The sequence below is a fragment of the Diaporthe batatas genome, assembly GCF_019321695.1.
Source record: "Diaporthe batatas strain CRI 302-4 chromosome Unknown Contig00003, whole genome shotgun sequence".
Classification (NCBI taxonomy): Eukaryota; Fungi; Ascomycota; class Sordariomycetes; order Diaporthales; family Diaporthaceae; genus Diaporthe; species Diaporthe batatas.
In genome coordinates, this window is record NW_025408550.1 from 6,255,886 (window position 1) to 6,275,974 (window position 20,089).

Below are 20,089 nucleotides of genomic sequence, written 5' to 3' on the forward strand. Positions count from 1 at the left end.
TGAGTACGGATTTTTTTGATTTTTTTGACTAGCCCTGCACCGGACGCTTCCTAAGAAAAACCATCACTACCACCGTCCGAGTCACTACCGAAACTCGAACGCTCACGGTGACGAAAGGCTTCTCTTTCTCCGCGCGGGGCTCGGCTTAAGACTGGTCCCATCGCGATGCTCCTCGCCGAGACATGCCTTGTTTAACCGAATTACTCGGGCTGCGGAGGGTGTCTTTCCGCTGAAGGGCAAGCTGCAAGCAATCTGTGTCAATTCAGACTGATTGGCCGGGGGCTTATGCGAAAGAGTGTTTTGACGAAAGAAAATACGCCGTCTGCCTGCCTGCCACATCGCGGTCTGTGGACTTTCGCCCACATGAGCGGCGACGGAGTAAGTCTGAAGCATGTGCTTGAAGGTGAGTGATTGGTGAGATGGGGCCCAGGGACCTCGGGACTATGTAACGAGCGAGAGTTGCCTAGCCGGGTAGATGGGCGGCTGTTCGGGTGTTGTGATTTCTTCCGTAAGGGATCTTCAGCCTCCCTCGTTTCCAGCTGGTTGCGGTGTGCAGAACCCGGACTCATTTTGTGGCAGACCGCCCCCAGCAAGAGCGGAGCCGACGGTGGCCTCATGCAGGTCACATGTCCGATCCGTTCAATGGGTGCTTAGCGGGATCCGATTTGAGTGGCCGGACATATAGATAGTGTTGGAAAGTGAGATGCAGTATGGCTAATTGCTCTCAATCCTTCCGATAGAAACCATCCTACGAGCTGTTCATAAGCGACGAAGCAGCAAATTACATGCACATTTGGTCAGAGAGCCTCACGATAGGGGTCTGACCTCTTCGTGGTGCTAAATTGCCTCAGCTCAATAACAACAGCTACGACACTTGGACCCCTGCAGACGAATCGGTTATTAAAAAAGGGAAGAAGGTGGGTTGACGATCTTCACAAGGAGTTCAGACGAAGCTAAATTTTGAGCCGCAATCCTTCCGGGGGCGATCGCTGGCTTGGCGTGAACTCTAAGTATACCAGCGGCGACATACCCTAGGGGGACTCAGTCGCAACCTCACTTAGTGCTCAGGTTATCGCAGCAATGTGCAGGCAAGATTGGAAGTAGGTGTGAGTAGAAAGAGTGTGTGTCAGTCGTCAAAGTGTTTGCAGAAACCATGTGCATGAAATCTAATCTGAAGGGCTAAACTGGAGGCGACGATCCGAACCACATCCGAGACTCTGTCACAAAGAAATGCGCGACGTTTTAGAGTTGACGAAATTGTGGGACCTCGTCGCCCAAAGAAGTCGAAAGAAGGCAGATGCAAGTGTCCTCCGGCATATGTGTGTTTTTTGAGTTCCCTCTCCCTCATTGCGGCATCTATCATGTCGACGAAATCATCAAGCAGTGACGAAATTATGCAAAACAAACATCAGTAATGTGGCAGCCTTTCCATCACGAATCCGAATTTTGAGGATTTATCTGTGAAGACTAGCAATTGCACGTCTGCCTGTGGCGCTAACGGGGAAACCTAAGCACACTATCCTGGGGGGATACAGTGCTTCCAAGGAGGAATCAGAACCGGGAACCCTCCCAACGCATTGCAATGATTGCTCGTGCCATCGCCGCTTAGGCCGCAACATTGGCGTTGACAGTGGCCTGGTTGGTGGGCGGCAGCACGTTCTTGCCATACGCGCCATTAACGTTTCCTAGCATATCTCAGTCTTCTGGTCAGCAAATCAAGTGGGAAATTTTTAAAACATACCGGCAGGGAAGTAGTTGCAAACGCTGTACCAAGCACCCATGGTGGGGTTCATGGTACCAGGTGCGCAGTACTGAGCAGCACAGCCGACCTGCGTGGAGCCGACCCAGACAATCTGAGAGTAGTGACCCCATGCCTCGAAGTTTGTGAAATCAGGGTTGGCCTGACCGTAGGCATTGGAAGGGTACAGGTCGAGCTCGCCATTGTACCACATCTCCGTGATGGCCTGGGCCATGACCGTCTCCTCAGTCAAGGAGGTGGCATCGGTAGACGCATACATGGCAATGTTCTGGCCGTAACCGCCACCGCCTGGAGTGCTGTGAAAGGTTAACTCAAGATAGCGCTGATAGAATGGGTTTTCTTGCTCACAGGTCATGCGCAAACTTGCAAGAAGCAGCAACAGTGGCGGCATAGCCAGCGTAAGTGGCACCCCAAGACATGGCAGGCGCAGAGTTGTTTGCCCGGTGGATGTTGTGGTGGTAGACGGCAGTGCTAGCCAGGTCGGAGGGCTTAGCAGCAGGGGCTGAGGGAGCAGCAGCCTTGACACTGCTGCTGCTGCTGGTACTGGCCGGGGCCCCGGCGAGGTCGGCATCGATGGTGACAGTGACCACTGGGATTTGGGCGACGGTGGTGGGAACGACCTTGACGTTGACGGGCTTGTCGGCAGGAACGGTCTGGACGGTGGTGACTTCTTGGACGACGGTGTAGTAGACAATGTCAGTCTCGGTGACGATTTCGACCTTGGGCAGGGCCGCGGCGATGGAGGCGCCAGTGACCAGCAAGAGTGAAGACCTCATCTTTACGATTTGCACGGATGTGATGTGGCGGGAAGCCAGTGCAGTGGGACCTGAGCGGCAGCTGTTTCGATTTGTTAGTCCAGTTGATTGTACTTGGAAGTGAGTGAGTCGTAAATAAACGATCAAGTCAAAGAGTGTGAGCCCAGGTTGAGCGAAGGCGCCCGAAATGAATGTGCTGAAGCTGGGCTTCAGTGTGAAAACAAATGAATGATATTGGGAAAGAGAAAAATGAGGGTTATTTGAGATTTGCTGTAGCGTTGCAAGGAATTGGAAAATGTTTTGCTGGCGACGAGAGGAATGCAGGGAATATAGGGTCGACGCGGCACGCAAGGCTTGGTGCGTTCCTCGCCCTCGGAACGGCAGAACGGCTGGGGGCACCAGCGGCCTTTGTCCGGAGAACGGGCTGGACCAACATGCCCAAGGCTAACTGCCAGGAATGCATTGTGATAGGATGAAGATGGTGTGGAGTGGTAAAAGCACGGCAGGCCGGGGAACAAAGCGTCCGGGCGTGGCACGAGGGCTGGAGCGTACCTAGTGGTGAAGTTTGTCCAAGTCGTGATGAAGCGGGCGATATCCAGGAGTCTGGGGTGAGGCAAAAGGAACTACAGGCCGTCCTTAAATGGCTTCCAGAAGCAGGCAGATTCAGAAAGGGACTTTTGTCAAGGGTGAGTTCTCAAGATGGTGATCGAAACCTTGTGATCAGTCTGTCTGAGGCGAGACGAGCCGGTGGAGGGAATGACAAGACGGCGTCGTCAGTCAAGTCAGTCGTATGAGACCTTGTGGCTCGGGCAAGCGGGCACGAACAAGACACTGCAGGAAGGACTGGCTGCGGCTATGGCTGTAAGTCGAGGACAGGCGAGAGGGATCTGGGACAAGATGAGGCTCAAAAAGACCGAAGCGGGTGGATGATGAGTGCGCTGGTACTAGACCGCGGTGTGAAGACAAGTGACGTGGGGGGGGGGGGGGAAAGAGCGTGTTGGCCGGCAAGCAGCGAATGCAGATATCGATCTTCAAGATGATTCTTTCTGAAAAGGAACGGACTGGCCCAAAGTGTTGTGCCTATTGACTTGTGTGGAGTGAGGCAAGAAGGGAGGGAGAGGGCTGCGTGTGTTTCGTGGGTATGCACTGCAGGTATAAGGTTTCTCTGTTTCTCTGGGTAATGTGAGGTACCTAGGTACCTAGGCAGGTAGATACAGTACAGTATGTTGCATTACATCAAACGTGACCAAGCCGGCCTCGCCCAAGTCTGCACTTTGCCCGGGCCTGCAGTCTACCGTTTTCCGTTCTTGTCCTGCCTGTAAGCCATGCACCATGTATGCAAGTTGGCGCTTGCCCCAGCCAGTGGAGCCCGCCTTCCAAGATTGCCAGGGGGCGGCCCCAACCTGGGCAAGGACCTCTGAACCATCGAGGCAAGGACCCTTTGGTGGGCACTTCAGACAGTCAGACAGTCTGGGAGAAGCTGCCCAGCTTTGAGGGGGTTTGATGAGGCTGTCGTCAGCTGCGTGGGCAGTTTTGGGCCTTCTCACGCCCATCATCAGCCTACGTTGCCTACCTACTACTAACCTAGGCACTGTACGGAGTACTATTCGACCCAGCTGACCCGTGAGCCCTGTGGTGCCTGGGCCTGGACCTGGACCTGGACCTGGACCTTTGATGTCCGATCCATCCTCGACCCTTCGAGAAAGAAATTGCCCTCTGCCTCCTGATATGTGCCACCCGCCTGGTCAACAATTCGAGTTGCGGCAGAGACGCTGGGCTGGCAGCCATGCGGTGCGAGCGAGGTGCGCGGTGCGAGACCGCGCAAGGGGTGTCTCTATCATTTTCCGCCACGCCGTGCTCCAAGCAGGGGGCCTGGGAAACGCCCCTCTCGCATTGAAACGGCCAGGTCGGCAGGTCGGGCATGGAGTCATGGACACTCTATCCGTATTTTGTGGGCTTGTGGGCAATGGTCTTTGGATGACAGGCACCAGGGACCAGGCACCAGGGGGGCTCACTCATCCGGAGAGCTGCCTCTTGGACATGGTGCCGGCGCCGTGGTGTTTTATCGCTGACATCAAAGGCAATAGGCCGGGAGGGTCAGGTCAAGGGGGCCTCAGGGCATTGACGGCGAATATCACTTCCTCCCTTGGTCATTTGAACCCTGCCGAGGATCTCTCTCCCCCCGCCGCCCACCACAGATCGCGGGTGATTGACAGGGGCCGAGATGAATGTACAGTATATCTAATTGCAGTAAGCACCCCGTGGTCAGGTGGTCAGGTGGCCGTGGTGTTGCCCATTGCCCGGCGGGGGGAAGAGGACTTTGTCTGGGAGCGCCGATGCTCCGTACTCGTACGCACACCCCCCTCGTGGCCCGCTTCCCGAGCCCCTGCTTTAGTGTGGCTCCAGCGGCCAACCAAGAGATGGCCCAGCCCAGTTGCCCCCTGACGGGCCGGGGTTGGCCTGCAGGGCGGCAACGTGGGGCGCGGCTGCCCTGCTGCCCTGCTCCCCTGCTCCCCTGCTTCCCCAGTTCCCTCGCTTTGGGGACCTGCAGATCACACCAGCGGGCCTGCCTGACTGCCTGGTTGATGTGTGCGTGCTGTCCATCTATCTACCTGCCGCTGCGTGTCTGTGTCTGCTGCGTCTGTGTGGGCACTTGTCCCAACCAGGTGAGGCACAGCTGCACCGGCGGCGACGGATCCTAGACGGACTGTCGGCCGGTCGTTGCCCCTCCACTAAAACGTCCGACCCTGAAACGGGCCTAATCTGGCCATCCCGGCCCGCGGCTCTGTCCAGGTTCATCCAATCAACCCCGCCAAGGCACCCCTACCGGACGATCATTTTCTCTGCTCGGGACTGCGCTGCAACTGCATCGCTATGATGTGCACCCGCCGAGTGCACGGCGACAGGACGATCCACAACGGGGCTCCACGACCTTGGCAACAAGACGTCTTGTCGTTGGTCGGAGAATAGAGCACAGCGCACACCAGCTACCTCGCCAGCCTCGCCCTCGATAAAGTTTGTGCTTGGCTTTGGCGGGACCTCTCATCGACCTCTCATCTGGGTCTTCCGCCAGATCCTTGGCGATCTTTGGCTGAGGCCTGTTGTGCCACCTCGTTACCCACCATGACCACGCACACTGTGCCGAATACATATTCTCGGCCCCTTCTGCGTGACGCTGCCCGCCATGGCGTTCCAGTGTATCTGAAGACAGCCAAGCACCCAATGCAATGTCCACGGCGCACGAGGTATCAGCGAAACAGCAGATGGCATGCGCGGGCGGGCGGGCCCTTCTGAGACCGGCGGGGGCACCTCGTAAAAAGGTGCTGCTTCAGAAAGCAATAGTTCCAGGCGAACGGGCCGCTGGTGCACTTGCTCATTGGAGACATCGCCTCGTCCACAGGGCCGCCATAATAGGGCACACGGGCAAACAGGTCAGCTTGCCGACAATCAAGGTTGACCTGCAACCGTCTTGTCGGTATTCCTGGCCAGCGGACGACCCATGCCGCTACCAAGGTCACAGCGGCCCAATCTACGCCTCCGTGCTGCCCCGACTCCGAAGAGCACGAGGGTACTCCTTTATTATCGATATTGACATCGGCCCCTTGAAACCACCAAAGACTAACCCACCCTCTGTCCCTGGCGTTCGCTGGCAAAAAGGAGCAGCCACTGCGAGTGCGAGGGTGACATCACGTCAGAACCCGCAACTCCTGCTCAAACAACAGTCCTGGCTGGCTCATTGGCTGGGGTTGCTGAACAGCCATTGTTTTGATTACCGACAGGGGCACGGCCAAGAGCCTTCGATTTGGGGGGGAGGGGGGGCATTTGTGTGACCGCGCCAGAAGAGCATCAACGTCATCCATAGGGCTTCCCAGACTTTCGCTTGAGGACTTTTCTCCCTCATCGCCATGCGTCACGACAGCAAAGACACGACACCGGCAGTCAGCCATACTTTTATCACCTCGATGACCGATCAACCTCTGGCCTGAATAGACCTAATCGCCTACCCGCTGATCGTAGGTTCGCCTCGCGATTATGTCCCTGTCTTTGTGCGTCAATATGATCACATTCGATCCAAGACTGAGGTCCAACACTTCTTGAGAGGTCTTTGTAAAGTGACACTGACCTGAGTAGATATTTGCTCATGGATAAGCCCCACGGGGAGGGGGCGCTTCCTTGATATGGCAAGCACACGCCGCTCGTGGGCCCAGCAACCACCATTTCTGGAGCCGAATCTTTCGATCATACAGCGGCAGAGTATGTGGATGTGACGCCTATCTTCTCTCATGTGACTGGTATCACTCTGATGGTGTAACACCCTCGGCCTGCTCCGCGAGGCTGCCTGGTAAGGCATGAGACATCTGACGCTTCTGGATCTGTCTTGGTCGTCCCTATAAGGACGACCCTCCGCTATGGGATCATGTGAAGGATCGGGCTGATTATGCACAATCTTCGTCTTTGCAGCGGGTGTCTTGGATCCTGCACCTCGCAACTGATCCAGATCTCCGGTCGCTGGGCTTGAGAAACTTTCTAGACTCATGCTCTCAGTCATCCCTCTGGACCACGATCCCACCCAAGGCTGACTTGGAGTCATCACAATGAGGTTTATCAGTCCACGACTGCCCAAATTCGAGTGAATCTGTACCGCAAAGTGCAATAGCCGCATCACCCAGCATCTTGAATACGCATACAAGACCACTTCTGGGGCTGTTTAGATTCAGTGCCTCGGATCAGGCCCACCTAGGCTGACGGCATCACAACCCACCACATTCCGCTTACACATAAACAATCATGTGCCTAGATATCGCTTCCGGTTCCCCGAACTCCTTGCGTCACTTGCGACTCAGACCCACGATCCTCTTCGGCTGTCTGCAGTAGTCTTTGCCCAGAAAGCCATGCCGGCCCGGCTGTGCGGTGCTATCCAGCAAGTCGGATAGGAGCCATGGTTGCAACTTCATACAGCATGCCTAGATTTTGTCCCATCCGACAAATAACCACATGCTGTGAATGCCCATAAGGTGAGAGACCGTCCCTCACGGCCGAAAGGTGACAGCCTGGTTCGGACTGCCGCCTCGTGGCTTGCCTCACCATGCTGTGAACGCTGCGCATGACGATGCCGGCTTCCGGTCGCCTCGGGTGCCGAAGGAGCACCTTTTGGAAAATACAGCGCGCGGGTGGGGGGGTTCTTGGTTCAGCTGTTTCGGTCGCACGAGTGTGTGTTCATCCGATTGTAGATGCGGGGATAAACAAGACAAGATACTGGCTGGCTGGCTCAGACAGATTGGCTGGCTGGGACAATGTTTCGATTGGTGCCCAGCCGCCTAGCAACGTCAACCCATGCCCGTCTGTCAGGTCTAGCCGTCTTGTCTCGGGGGGTGGAGAGACAAGGCTTCTGGTTTGGGGGTCTATGTCCGTCCCTCTGGGATCTGGAAGCGACTTTGGGAAGTGAGGGCTAAGAGAGGGGGCTTATGTGTTTTAGATTGGAACAAGTCGAGAGGGTTGGTGGCAAGCGCGTGCTGATTGTTACGACCTTTCAGCGCACACGAGCGTAACGTGGTCTGGACCGAGGCCTGCAATATGTGTTTGGACGTGGCTACGGCAGGTAGCCGCAGCCTTCTCCCCTTATGGTGGTGTCTCCGATGCTGTGACATACACAAAGAGAAGGGCTACGCGAGAAGCAGTCAAAAGTACATGCAAGAAAATACGACCCAGATTCTCCTGCGCTCATGTTCCCTTATTGGTGTACATACCCAAACATATCCAGCCGGTCTCGCACGAACATCAAGTTAGACCCAGACGCGTGTCGTACCGTACTTGTTCGCGTCCGAGTGGTCCGGGGGTTGACCACGAGTGAGGAGATCGCTGAATCACCACACCTCGCGCTCGATGTTGATTTGGGACTGCCTTGGTTCTACACACTGTCACTGAGCATGCGCGTGGCTCGATGCTGCCGTGGAAGCCACTCTAATTTTCTTTGCCATTTTCGAACGGGGTACAGAAACTCCTAGAAATCTGGCGGAATTGTCGCCCTTGGGTCCTCACCAGCAGCGTCACCGGGAAATTCACCTTGTCTTTTAGACCAGCGTGAGGAAGCCGAAGACCAGAACCGTCGCGTCGCAATGTGCGAGCCAGTGATTGGGTCCTAAAAGTTGCCAAAGTTTCCGTGTTCTTTCGACTCTCGCCATTTCTAGAGTATGTACACACTTTCTGTGTCCACGAGATGGTACTCTCGTCCATTGCAGTCGACCAACGCCCACTCGATCTAGCAGTGTAAATGTTGGCCATTCCTATGACGACTTGGCGTCATCATACTTGGCATGTGGCTGGAATGGGATCGGTGCGTGTGCGTATATCTGTTGTGCTCGCTGGTGTACGGGGATCTTGCCAGCGGCGTCTGGGATGGTCTTCTCGAGTTTCTGTGAAGCACACGAGGTAAGTAAATACAAAAAGACAAGGTGTAATAGTGCGCCAGGGTTCGAGTCTGTCGTCAAAAGAATCGTGGGTGTTGTGGGCAACGCACCAGGTTGTGGAATACACATTTGTTCAGGCGCCACTCAGCTGGCCGGCACTGCCACAACTGCTGGTTGTTGTTGTCTAGGCACTCGTAATGGGCGCGGAACTCCTCAAGGCAAGACTTGTTGATGTCTTCAATACTGCCGTGCATGTCAGCCAGCGACTCCTATGATATAAGGCAGACAACTATCCGGATGCTCATGTCGCTGCCACCACTGCGCCCATGGACAGCCCAACCAGCATAGGTGAGCCCGCTCCGGAGTTGATGGATGGAATTTCCGATAAACCTGTAGCACGTACACGCTCCTCGCACATCGGGTGACCCGCCGGCCCTCCTTCAAGCATTCGAATTCGCCCTTGCCGGGGTTCTCGGTCTTGCACTTCATGAAATCATCGTTGTAGTCCTTGCACCGGGCACCGATGAAGAAAGAAGCTGACTGGAGGGGGGCGGAGCTGGCGCCGAGCTCCTTGACCTTGGGGATCGAGGCGGGCAGGGGGGTTGTGTCGATGAGATGCTTCTCACTGAATCTGTGGTTGACAGTTAGCCAGGCCGTTTCGAGATGCTCAGAGCGTCTGTGTTGGGGCTGGAGAGGCACTCGAACGCTGGTTCAATGTCCCGTGGCCGATAAAGGAACCAATTGACCTACTGGGGGTTTCGTGACGCCATCTCTGCGTTGTTTCGGCTCGGGATGAGGCTGTAAAGTGTCGAGGTCCGCGGCTTAATGACGACGGTTGGCGGTGCCGGGAGTTGGGTGAGGTTTAGCAACTCGAATGAGGCACTGCTTGATTGGCCAGTGCATGTGCTGATGTGGGGCCGGCGGCCTTGCCTGCCCGCGCGTGAGCCCAAGCTCTGGCAGTCCGGGACGCAATTGTGAGGGAACTGGACTTTTTCGAGCAGCTGGAGACGCGCTCTCGACCATCCAAGTTGCCGCAGCGACACCTGATACCTGGCCCACGCGCTCTCTTTGTATCGTGAGCCGCCTGCGAAACGTCTTTCTAGGACAGTAACACATTTCTTGTGTGCAAATTATCATCCGATCCACGCCATTTTTGCTTCTCTGTTACGGTCGGCGCAGCGGGAATGTGTTGATAGCCCTTTGTTTTTTGTCCAGCTCGCCGGCGTGGGCGACAACCCCCCTCCCCCCGCTGATATCCTTTTGCCTACGACTTGTCCATCCCGCTTCGACCTGGGAATAAGCACTCGCTGCCCTGTATCGCGATGTCTTTATTTGGCGGCGGCTCGTCGCTGTTCGGTGGCGGTACTACGAACACGCAAGCGCAAGCGAACCCTTTTGGGCAGTCAACAGCAACGCAACAGCAACCTGCGCCGATGCAAAGCATCTTTGGCCAGAACAACAATGCGAACAATCAGCAGCAGCAGCAGCAGCAACAACAGCAGCAGCAGCAACAGCAACAGGCTCCTCTCGGCCAGTCCATCTTTGGGCAACAACAGAATAACCAAGCTGCCAACTCGGCATTTCAGCCTGGCACTCAACCTCAACCTTGTATGTTGACTTCCTTCTACGACCGTCCATCAGAGCATATTTGCATTCTGATCATACATATGTGGTACATGGCCACCAGAAATGGCTAACTTGCGACCGGATCACATAGATGGCAAATCCATCCCCGAACAGATGCAGCTGGTCCTTGCCAAATGGCAACCAAAACAGCCAGACTGTGTATTCAAATACTATTTCTACAACAAAGTCGACGACGCCCACATACCCTTCTACCACCCCGGCGAGCACGAGAACGCCAAAGAATGGGAGGAAGCACTACAGAACAAGCCCGCACCGGGCCTGATGCCCGTGCTGGCTTCTGGCTTTGAGGCTGTTGCGGAGCGGCTCAAGGCGCAGCGTGTCGCGATTGGCCGATTCAACCAGCGACTGCACGAGATCAACAACTGCCTCGATGCGATCCTGTCGAAACATGACCTGGAGTGGAGTGTGCGGACAATCAACGCGAGGCGGAAACATGATGCTCTGCGCCGGCGGACCCTGGTTCTTGCCAGGAAAGTGCAGGTCCTCCGAAACAGGGGCTACGCGCTTTCGGGCGACGAGGACGAGCTGAGGATCAAGTTGGAGAACATGGAGAAGAGCGTCCAGGACCCAGCAGTCAACGCGAGGCTGGAGGAGCTATGGAGTCGGTTGATAATGCTCAGGGAGAGAGCACAGATCCTGCAGTCGGAGCTCCAGAAGAAGGGGCTGGGCGAGGACCAGAGCCTGGGTGAGGAAGTGGAGGTCAGAGTCAAAAAGGTTAGACTCCGCCATTCGTGCCCCGGGACACTTGAAACTAACCGGCTTTCACAGATCGTCGAGGATTACGAGAAGCAGCTCCAGCATCTTAAGAAGGAGTGCGAACTCATCAAGCGCGACTTTGAGGAATGGGAGAAGGAACACCCCAAATAGAGCTGCCAGTGGTCTGCTCACTCACAGCTCTCACAATGCTCTGACCAGTTTTGATACTTCGGCCTGGGACCCGGAATCCTCAACACTGTGGACCCGTGATGCCGTTGGGGTTTTGCACCTTGAGATCCAATTCCCGGTAGGCCTACTGTCTTCTGGAAGCCCGGATTGGGATTTCATAGGCGCACCACAGGCAAGGAAACGGGGGCTTGGAACGTCCCAGGCTGTCTCGGCTATTGCTACAGATGCTAGGTCGTTTTCGCTGACTATACCCTACATTCCCATCACCAAATAATCGAGCCGCCAGTAGGTGAGCGTTCGCCTAAGGTCGGAGGCGTCTCGGAGGTTGAATAGACGCCAGGAGCGGCCGTAAAGAGCTTGGACAACCAATGGGCCAAGGAACAAATAATACGGAACAGGGAAGGCATTGAGCCCAGATTCAGTGTCATGCAAATCAAAGAAGCCACCTTGGGAGCAATACCCCTTGTTAACCTGCCGCCCAAGAGACGGATGTGATCTCTATTACAATGTATATATAGGTATGCAAACGTGGCGCCGCCTGGGCTGCTTTCAAGAGACGGCTTCAGGCAGCTTCCAGGCAACCATGTCCTCCCGCACGTCGAACTCGTTGACCTCCCTCACGCTCTTGAACCCGCTCCTGCCCCTCTCGCTCTCAATCGTGGCAGCCAGGCTCGAAAGGCTCTCGCTCCGACCGCGCATGCCCGCCGAGCTCGGCGGCCTCCCGCTATCCTTGCTCCCATCTCGCCTGTGCCCGCTCGGTGCACGCGGCCCGCCGTGATGTGACGGCGCGTGTTCATGCCTGCCCGTCACCGTGTGCCCGCTCTCCCCGCTTCCGTGGCGCGAGTGGTGCCTCTTCTGCCCGCCGACCCCGCGCCTGTCGCTAGGCCGCAGGAACTCGTCGTCGCCGGCGCTCCCGCTGTCCTCGCGCTTGAAACCTAACCTGCCGGCGGCTCGCGACAGTGAGAGGCGCGAGCGGCGGTGGCTATGGTGGCCCCTGGGCGTGACGTCACCCGCAGCGGTGGGGGACGCGACGGGCGAGCCACCGTCGGGCTCGCCGAAGCCGTCGCCGCCCTCAAAGATGTCCTCGATGCATTCGTCGGCGGGGAGCTCGCCGGGCTGGCACGCCCAGCTGGCGGCCAGCGCGCGGCGGTACATGTCCTGCAGCTCGTAGACATCGCGCGATTTGCCGTTGTTCTTGCCGAGCGAGAACTGCGCGCCCAGGTTGCCGCCGCTCGGGTCCTGCGCGTCGTCCTGCAGGTTGAAGTGGCCGAACTCGGCAGCCGCCGAGTCCGGCCCTGCTACCGCCCCGCCGGGCCCGCTAGCTGCCTCGGCCACCATGCCTGCGATGCCGCCGAACACGGCGGCTGTCTTGAGCGGCGGTGCTGAGAAATTGCGCTCGCCGTCTACCTGCTTCATGAGAACGCCGATCTTGAGGGTGCTGTTGATCTTGGAGTCCTGCATCAAGTAGCGCCGAATGACACCATCATCGACATGCTGCTCTGGGGCAGGCTCGTTTATCGAGGGAGCCTTGTTGTTGTTTGGGACGTCATTGGAGTTCGATTTCGAGGGTTCTGCTGTGGACTTGGGGCTGCCGGCCGAGTCCGGGGTGACGGGTGTGTGTTGTGACAGACTACTTCTCTTCCGTGTGTGTGACGAAGAGTTATCGTTGCCAGCAGAGCCCTTTGTGTTGCTGCCGACACTGGGGCCCCGACTCCGGAACGGTGCCTCGCGCACCACGGTTTCGCTCTCCTCGACGTATTCGCTGAGGTTCAAAGCCACCTTACCTAGCGTGATGGTCTCGGTCCTCCCGGTGACGCCGTGGGTGCTGAACTCCTGCAGGACCTCGAATTCGATCAGGCACTCGGACAGGTTGTTGTTCTTGTCGATGCCGATGCGCACGGGGATGACCTTGCCATAGCCGTACTCTACGCGGTGGTTGGCGATGGGGCACTTGGCAGTCCGCCCGCGGTGCTCGCCATGGATAGAGTGTGGTAGATGCCATTTTATGAGCGAGACGCCCTGGACCAAGGGTACGTTATTGAGGTCGTAGATCTTGGGGATTGTCAGCTATCGTGGCCGAAGGCAATTAAAAGGCAGCAAGTAGTAGCCCTGCCATGTAGGGCAGAGTTCACGTGCCTTGAGATGTACGTCGAATTTGGGCTGTGGGTTATGAGTTAGCCAATGGTAGTCTTCCGAAATAGTGGTATTGTTCTGAGGCTGTCGCCTTTTGGCGGAGACGTATCGTGAAGTAGTGCAAGGGATTTTGATAGACTCACCCTCCGAGCCTTGTTGACTAGCGGGAGGTTTTTGACGTTAGTCCAAGCCATAGCCCCAGGCGAAAACGAGTAGCTATGAGCATGTAGCAGGTGAAATTGTCGTGCATGGGTGGTGGGTCTGGGTCCCGAAGGCGGGTGTGTGAAGAAGCACGAGTTGGGTCAATCTAAGAGGGAGGGTAGGTGTTGGGTGGGTACTACGAGGCTGGGGTGAGGGATAAGAAGAGAAGAAGAGGCGGGTGAGGCGGGTGAGGTGAGACGAGTGAGCGGGAAGGAGCGCCAGCACTGGCAGCAATTGGCAACAATGGCAGCAATGGCAATCGGTGGTACAGCAAGCAGCGCTCCCTTCGCTTGATTCACCCTGTCTCACCCAGGGAAATGGCAGATGACGGAGCTTGACATTGAGCTTACTGAGATGTGCCATGTCTGGCTGGCTGCTGTCAGGATAAGCTCAAGTGCAGATGCAGGCGCAAGGACGGGCGGACGCCAACGCCAGCGAGAAAGGGCCCCGGCCCCCTTTTGGGGCTTATTATGGCAAGGCAGCTATAACAGGTGCAGCAAGGCTGCCGAAACGAAGAGGCATTAATATCCGTATGTGTCGTAGGAGGCTGGCGGCAGTCCAGTCCAGGCCAGGCCAGGCAGGCTCTTGGTCCCCAGACCTCCGGGAGGGCCGGATGACGGAGCCGTCGGTGGCTGTTGGTGCCGAGTGAAACACGGCGTGCGGGACTGGGACTGTGTAGATTGTAGATACCTTGGGTGGCAGGTAAGCAGCGCCGTAGCGCAATGACGACGTCCGAGGGATGTCCGTCCGGGGCTCCTGGCTTGTCGATGGGAAGCAAATGGTCTGACTTGACGCGATCCGGGATCCGGGGGCTGGTCTGTCTGTCAGCCTGGTTGTTGCCATGTGAAATCCAACAGGCAGACAATCCCGGGAAGAGACGTACGTGCAATTAGCGATGAGTTGGTTTCGACTTTTTTTTCTCCCAACCACTTCTCAGCAATGAGCAGAGCCGGCAAGCAAGCGGTAGTAGATGGGCTTGCAGCTTGTCGACATCGACATCGACACCGAGAAAGGAGAGACGTCAGAGCGCTAATAATGTAACTCGGCTGGATCATGCATCCAATTCCTGTGGGGCCTCTAAGATGGCCCAGCTGCCCAGGGGCCCAAAATGGCAGAATGGCCCACGCACTCAGGAGGCAGTCTGCCAGTCTGCTCGTGCAGGGATGAGCCGCTCAGCTCACACTAGTACTCCGTACGGAGTACCAGAGTACTTCCAGCTTCCGATAAGATAAGAGCTCACTCGACTTTTTGGAGGTGCATGGAACAGACGCGGCCAGTTACATACATCAACCAGCAGGCTGGCTTATTTACTGGGAACGACCATGTGAATGCTCACGAGAAAAACACAACCAACAACATGGCCCCACAGCCTGTGAGTACTGGAACGAAGTCTAACAACACCACCAAACGGAAAGATGTGCCGCAAGCCCAGGGCGCGGGCCGCGCATTCAAGCGCGTCAAGGTCCAAGATGCGCGTTCTATCCGATCCCAGCCTGCAGATGCCGCTCTAAAGGATGGTGAGCTGGATCTCCAGGCATTTCTGGACGCGCGCCAGTTTGAGATTGGGGCTCTCCAGGATGGCATGCGCAAGTCCAAGGCCCTCAATAACCGCCGTGCCTTCCAGCTCGTGCCCAGGGAGATGCGCCGCCGGACCGCCTCTCACAATGTGAAGAAGCTGCCCAAGCGCTTGCGGAACAGGGCGAGGCGGGAGCAGGTCCAGGACAACACCCCTACCGTCGTGGCCGGGAAGAGGAAGCCCAAGACTACAAGGGCACGCATACGCCTGGAGGCGGCCAGACGATTAGGCATCCTGGCGGACAAAAAACGCAAGCGCAAGTTGAGAGAGGCCAAGGCCAGGGCCAAGGCCTCCGGCGGCGCTGGTGCGAAGGAGGAGGCTTCTGCTGCGTTCAAACAGTTGATCGAGACCAGGCCAGCAAGACCAAAAATACGGAGAAACTTGTTAAATGACCCGCCAAAACCAAAGGCAAAATTCAGGAAACGCCAGATCGAAAAGACTTGGCTACCTACACATCTTTGGCACGCAAAACGGGCAAGGATGACGCCCCCCAAGGATCCCTTGTGGCGATTTGCCATTCCCATAACGCCCAACGAAAAGGTCTACCGGGCAACGCATCGAGCTGCAAGCATTCAAGGGGCAGTAGTCTGGGATATGAGTTATATGAGTACCATCGGCATGTACGGTCACGGACCGGGCGTTGAGAGGACTTTGAGGTCCTTGGGCCTGTCCCACGATAGCCTATGGGACGATCGAGGCAAGAAGTGGAGAGACGGCCGGCGCAAGTGGTCGGGCATGATTAGCAGGCAAGCTGGCGGGGATACCAGGAGACAAATCGGCCCTGCTACCATCATATGGAATCCACGACCAGTCGCTACGGACAGACACGCTTCGGACGCCGCAGAAACCGATCACCTCAAAAGGCCAGAAAGAGTCGAAAGACAGCTCTTCGTGCGGGTGCACCCATCATGCTTCCTGGAAGTATTTGATTTGCTCGTTTCTCTCACCAAGCGAGAGCAGCCCCGCCTCTACATAGAGGACCTCCGTTTCGAAATCGGAAGCATCGAGCTTGTAGGCCCTGGCACAGCAGAGGCCCTCTCCGGAATTTTAGCCCCATACTACAGCAGTGAAAAGTCGAAAGAGGCTCATACAATGCAGCCGGAGTTCTTGGCTGGGATTAACAATACCGCGGCGCCTCAAAACGATATCGTCTGGGGTTTCTGTGCGCAGGACTCTCGCCTGCGATACCCTCCACGCACAGTACAGTCTCAGGCACCCGGCAAAGAGCCAGCCGCTGGGGCTCCTAACACGGCTCATGTCACATCAGATCAAGAGAAGCCTAGGCCCTTCCTTCTTTTTGACCGTGACGCCCGATTTAAAGCCGCCTCTTTCCCCTCGCAGAAGTCTATCAACAGGCGGAAAGGCTCTAATCCACCAGGGCAGCCCCTGAGCGTCACTCCTGCAGATCCGCCCTTCCCCATGGTGCTGTTCACCTCTCGAGGCGCTGCTACAAAGCACTCCCAGGTCTCTTGGACGCTGCTTGCCCCTTTCAAATGCATCCTGCCCATATGGTACAGTCTGGTGCATTATCCAATGTCGACCGGTGGAAATCCCAGGGTCGGGGGCTTGGATGAGCTGCGCCAGGTGACCTTTGAGCAGGGCATGCCTTGGTTCCCGGGTGATTTCCCGGGCACAAACGCAGGTGTCGACTGGGAGCTTGACCAACGGGCGAAAAGGAAGGCCGACTGGGCAAAGAGACCCAAGTCGAAGAGAGTTGCATGGGAATCTCTTGACCTAGGGGCTGGTCGTAAGGGAGAAATCGGCATAGGCTGGGCATGCGAGTTTGAGAGATTATTTGGACTGCAACTCCATGAAGAGAATTGCTCATTCGATAAAAAGCACCGAAATGCCAACTCGCCGCCGCGGATCAGGCCAGAGGAAAAGGAAGCAATGGATGTCGACGGAGGCGAAGCCGCATCTACCCAAGAGAATCCCTCGGCAACCGACCAAGGAGAGCCAAAGTTCAAGCAAAAGTCATCTACAGCGCAGGCACCTCATCCTTTAATGCTCATACATCACCTTCGAAAACACACTTTCAACGCGCTAGTGTCCGGGGTGGTCAACGGAACGCCACCGCCATATTCTATAGTCACTATCAAACTCACGGTCCTCGGTCGTGGCGTGGCCCGGCCATGCGCTCGTATCTACCGCCTCCCAGCACGAAACGACACGCCGATTGCCTCTACTCAGCCAGAGGTCCCGGCGACGCAACCTCCATCACAAATAAAGGAACTTCCCCCAGACCTGCGCGACCAGTGGCTCGCCCAGGTCCACGGTTCTCCGGCTAAAACACGTTCCTCCACGGACAAGAGCGGCAACCAGCCCCGCCGTTTCCCCGCCGGCGCGGGCTTTGAAGCCCAGAAGGTTCTGCTCGCGCAGACCCTGTTGACCAGTGAGATCCCCTTCCCACCTCAGAAGACCGCAGGTGGCAGCGGCGACCACCCCCTTGTACCTGGCGAGGAGGACCTCATCGGGTACGTGACCAAGGGGGAGTTCTGCCTCGCGCAAGGGCAGGCGTTGGCAATTGGGAGTATTTCTGCTGAGAGGGCCCTGGAGGCCCTGCGCACTGGGGCTGAAAAGGAAGGAAGGATTTGTGTGGTCAGGAATGCGGGTGAGGAGGTTGGATGGGTAGCCAGATGGGATTTGGTGTAATCAACCCGGTCAATAGTAACCTTCTCTACAAGTGCAGCCCACGTTGCGCCCATGTTTATGTCCAAAAAAACAGCCTCAGATTGGAGGAATACGAATATGATCACGTGCTGAAGGTCATCTAGAACTGACCGTTGGACACTTGGATAGTCCTTGATGCTCTTCATTTCCGACTTCGTCGATATGCGAGCCTGCGAGTCTATAACCACGACCAACGCCACAGAGCTTACTACTCTGAGCTCAAATGACTGCTTTTAGGTAGGTGAGGCAAACACATTACCGAGCATTCTCAATGTGGCGACTCTGCCTGTGTCCCCTTAGATTCAGATCCCATGCTTGCATGTGGGGAACTTGACTGGTGCCTGTTCCAGGCCCTTCCCACCGCATTCGTCTCAAGCCCTCATCCGTTCTGAGACCACTGTTACTCTCAAAACTGACAGAGGTCAAGTCGGGGACTATATTAGATAGAGTGTTCCGGCCCATGCAACAGCAGTGCATATTTTTGACCTATCCATGCCTACACAGGTAGGGGGACAACGCACTTGCGCAATTCGAAGTCACCTTAACATCACTACAACAGATCGATCCCCCATAGACCGTGGTCAAGACCTTTAGCTACGACGCGCGGAAACTTATGTTTGGGCTGCTTTCAGGGGGTACCAGGAGTCAAGATGTACAGGTGTCGAGATGCCGTGTATGTTTGTGTTTATGTTTACGTACCTTAGGTATTTACTGATTCATAGGATTTCTAGGTTAATGGACTACGTGGATTTTTGTCAGGCTATCTAGGTATGTTGAAAAATAGTTACCGGGGGTACAGGCCTCCAAGTGTTTCGGTTCTTCCAAGTTTAATTTGAATATTTCAGAAGATCAGTAAGTGCAGGTGTTTAATTTTAATAGAACGGAACTTAAATATTCCTTTGACTTGCAATTCGATGTCCAGATAACGTGTAAGCTGGCTTCTAAAAACCTAAATCTTGTGCCAGAAGACTTCATGCGTGCTTTCTACATCTAAGCTGCCTGCGCCCAAGGCTCTTTGTGATCTACTCTGTGAAGAGACATTACTCTGGGCAATGATATTGGAGATCAAAACTATTGTTGTGTTCTACTTATTATAATCAATAACTAGTTTTGCTTCTAATTATTCTGCATACGTCTGAGGACATACATAGCGCCTTCATACGGTAGTAAACACTCAAGACCCAGTATTTTTTTTAAAAAAAAACATATCATGTCTATGATAGTGGTCAAAATACGATAGGCGTACGTGACCTCAGCCTTGCGACGCACAGACAAGGCCAAGGGGCACCGTCTTGACGGTTCCAATCAATAAAAGCTACATTTCCCAAGTATTCATAATATAACAAACATGTACAGGCACCTAACTATGAGTTCGGTGCTTGATTGGATCTAGGTGAGACCAGTAGCTAATATTAACATCCAGCTATCAGTCATGCTTCAATGCTTAAGAAGGACCGTCGGGGACGTTGGCCCAGGTGTAAAGTACGGTCTATGAGCTCCACCACGGCTACGGTAGCTGAGAATAGTCGCTCAGCAACGTCACTGTCTTTCTCTCTTATTTTTTGGCATGGATTGCTAATCTGGCCCTGAAAGGATGTATACTTGTACACAGAGACACACAATTTGTCCCAAGTACATCTGGTATTTCAAATCAACCATCATCACGAACACGACTGGAGCTAAGTTGAAGGACCCAATACACTCGGCCGATTCGCCGCGCGCGGATGATCTTTTACCGCAGTCAGGCCGGCGGTAAGATCAACCTGTGCGCCCGACCAGAAGACCCAGACCCGAAAGGGCGCAACAGCCTCCTCGATCGGGAAGATCATCCACTGTCCCCAAGATGCCCGACGCGCCGGGTCGCCGGTGAGCTAGTGCCTCTCGCCTACCCGTCAGTCTTCGGCTCCGAGAAGCTGACATGCAGAAACGAGGACGCTACGCGGCGAGGAATCTCACAACCCACGTGCGCGATTCAGATCAACATCCCCGTTTTTGTATGCGCACTCCATGCACGAGGCGGGCCGTGGTGGGGACGATAGGTTGAATCTGCTCGGAA

The 20,089-nt window shown here is 55.7% G+C and overlaps 5 protein-coding genes across 5 annotated transcripts; 2 read left to right on the top strand and 3 right to left on the bottom strand.

Moving 5' to 3' along the window:
* Positions 1-1,605: 1,605 nt before the first annotated feature.
* Positions 1,606-2,535, bottom strand: KVR01_002876 (uncharacterized protein; the record flags this gene model as incomplete). The annotated part of the gene is made up of 3 exons (XM_044788203.1): positions 1,606-1,685; positions 1,742-2,055; positions 2,108-2,535. The coding sequence occupies 3 exons, from the start codon at positions 2,533-2,535 to the stop codon at positions 1,606-1,608; spliced, it is 822 nt and encodes a 273-aa protein (XP_044647891.1).
* Positions 2,536-7,413: 4,878 nt separating this feature from the next.
* KVR01_003515 (uncharacterized protein) lies at positions 7,414-9,837 on the bottom strand. Its single transcript, XM_044794583.1, has 4 exons — positions 9,672-9,837; positions 9,325-9,552; positions 9,032-9,164; positions 7,414-8,927 (listed from the first exon to the last, which is right to left on the bottom strand). The coding sequence occupies exons 1-4, from the start codon at positions 9,689-9,691 to the stop codon at positions 8,799-8,801; spliced, it is 510 nt and encodes a 169-aa protein (XP_044648530.1). The 5' UTR covers positions 9,692-9,837; the 3' UTR covers positions 7,414-8,798.
* Positions 9,838-10,243: 406 nt separating this feature from the next.
* KVR01_003774 (uncharacterized protein) lies at positions 10,244-11,435 on the top strand (the record flags this gene model as incomplete). Its single annotated transcript, XM_044782175.1, has 3 exons — positions 10,244-10,529; positions 10,639-11,282; positions 11,337-11,435. 3 exons carry the CDS (start codon positions 10,244-10,246, stop codon positions 11,433-11,435), a joined length of 1,029 nt encoding a protein of 342 aa, XP_044648789.1.
* Positions 11,436-12,002: 567 nt separating this feature from the next.
* KVR01_003911 (uncharacterized protein) lies at positions 12,003-14,150 on the bottom strand (the record flags this gene model as incomplete). The annotated part of the gene is made up of 4 exons (XM_044789781.1): positions 12,003-13,505; positions 13,590-13,613; positions 13,730-13,746; positions 14,138-14,150. The coding sequence occupies 4 exons, from the start codon at positions 14,148-14,150 to the stop codon at positions 12,003-12,005; spliced, it is 1,557 nt and encodes a 518-aa protein (XP_044648926.1).
* A 913-nt stretch (positions 14,151-15,063) lies between these two features.
* KVR01_003233 (ribonuclease P/MRP protein subunit POP1) lies at positions 15,064-18,127 on the top strand. Its single transcript, XM_044782777.1, has one exon. The coding sequence runs from the start codon at positions 15,145-15,147 to the stop codon at positions 18,013-18,015; it is 2,871 nt and encodes a 956-aa protein (XP_044648248.1). The 5' UTR covers positions 15,064-15,144; the 3' UTR covers positions 18,016-18,127.
* The last annotated feature ends 1,962 nt before the right edge of the window (positions 18,128-20,089 follow it).

Bases quoted from the DNA above. Each gene is read 5' to 3' on its own strand.
- KVR01_003233 (XM_044782777.1), top strand. From the start codon at position 15,145: ATGGCCCCACAGCCTGTGAGTACTGGAACGAAGTCTAACAACACCACC.
- KVR01_003515 (XM_044794583.1), bottom strand. From the start codon at position 9,691: ATGGCGTCACGAAACCCCCA. The intron at 9,553-9,671 runs GTAGGTCAATTG...TGTCAACCACAG, and splicing joins ATGGCGTCACGAAACCCCCA to ATTCAGTGAGAAGCATCTCA. The intron at 8,928-9,031 runs GTGCGTTGCCCA...TGTGCTTCACAG, and splicing joins AATGTGTATTCCACAACCTG to AAACTCGAGAAGACCATCCC.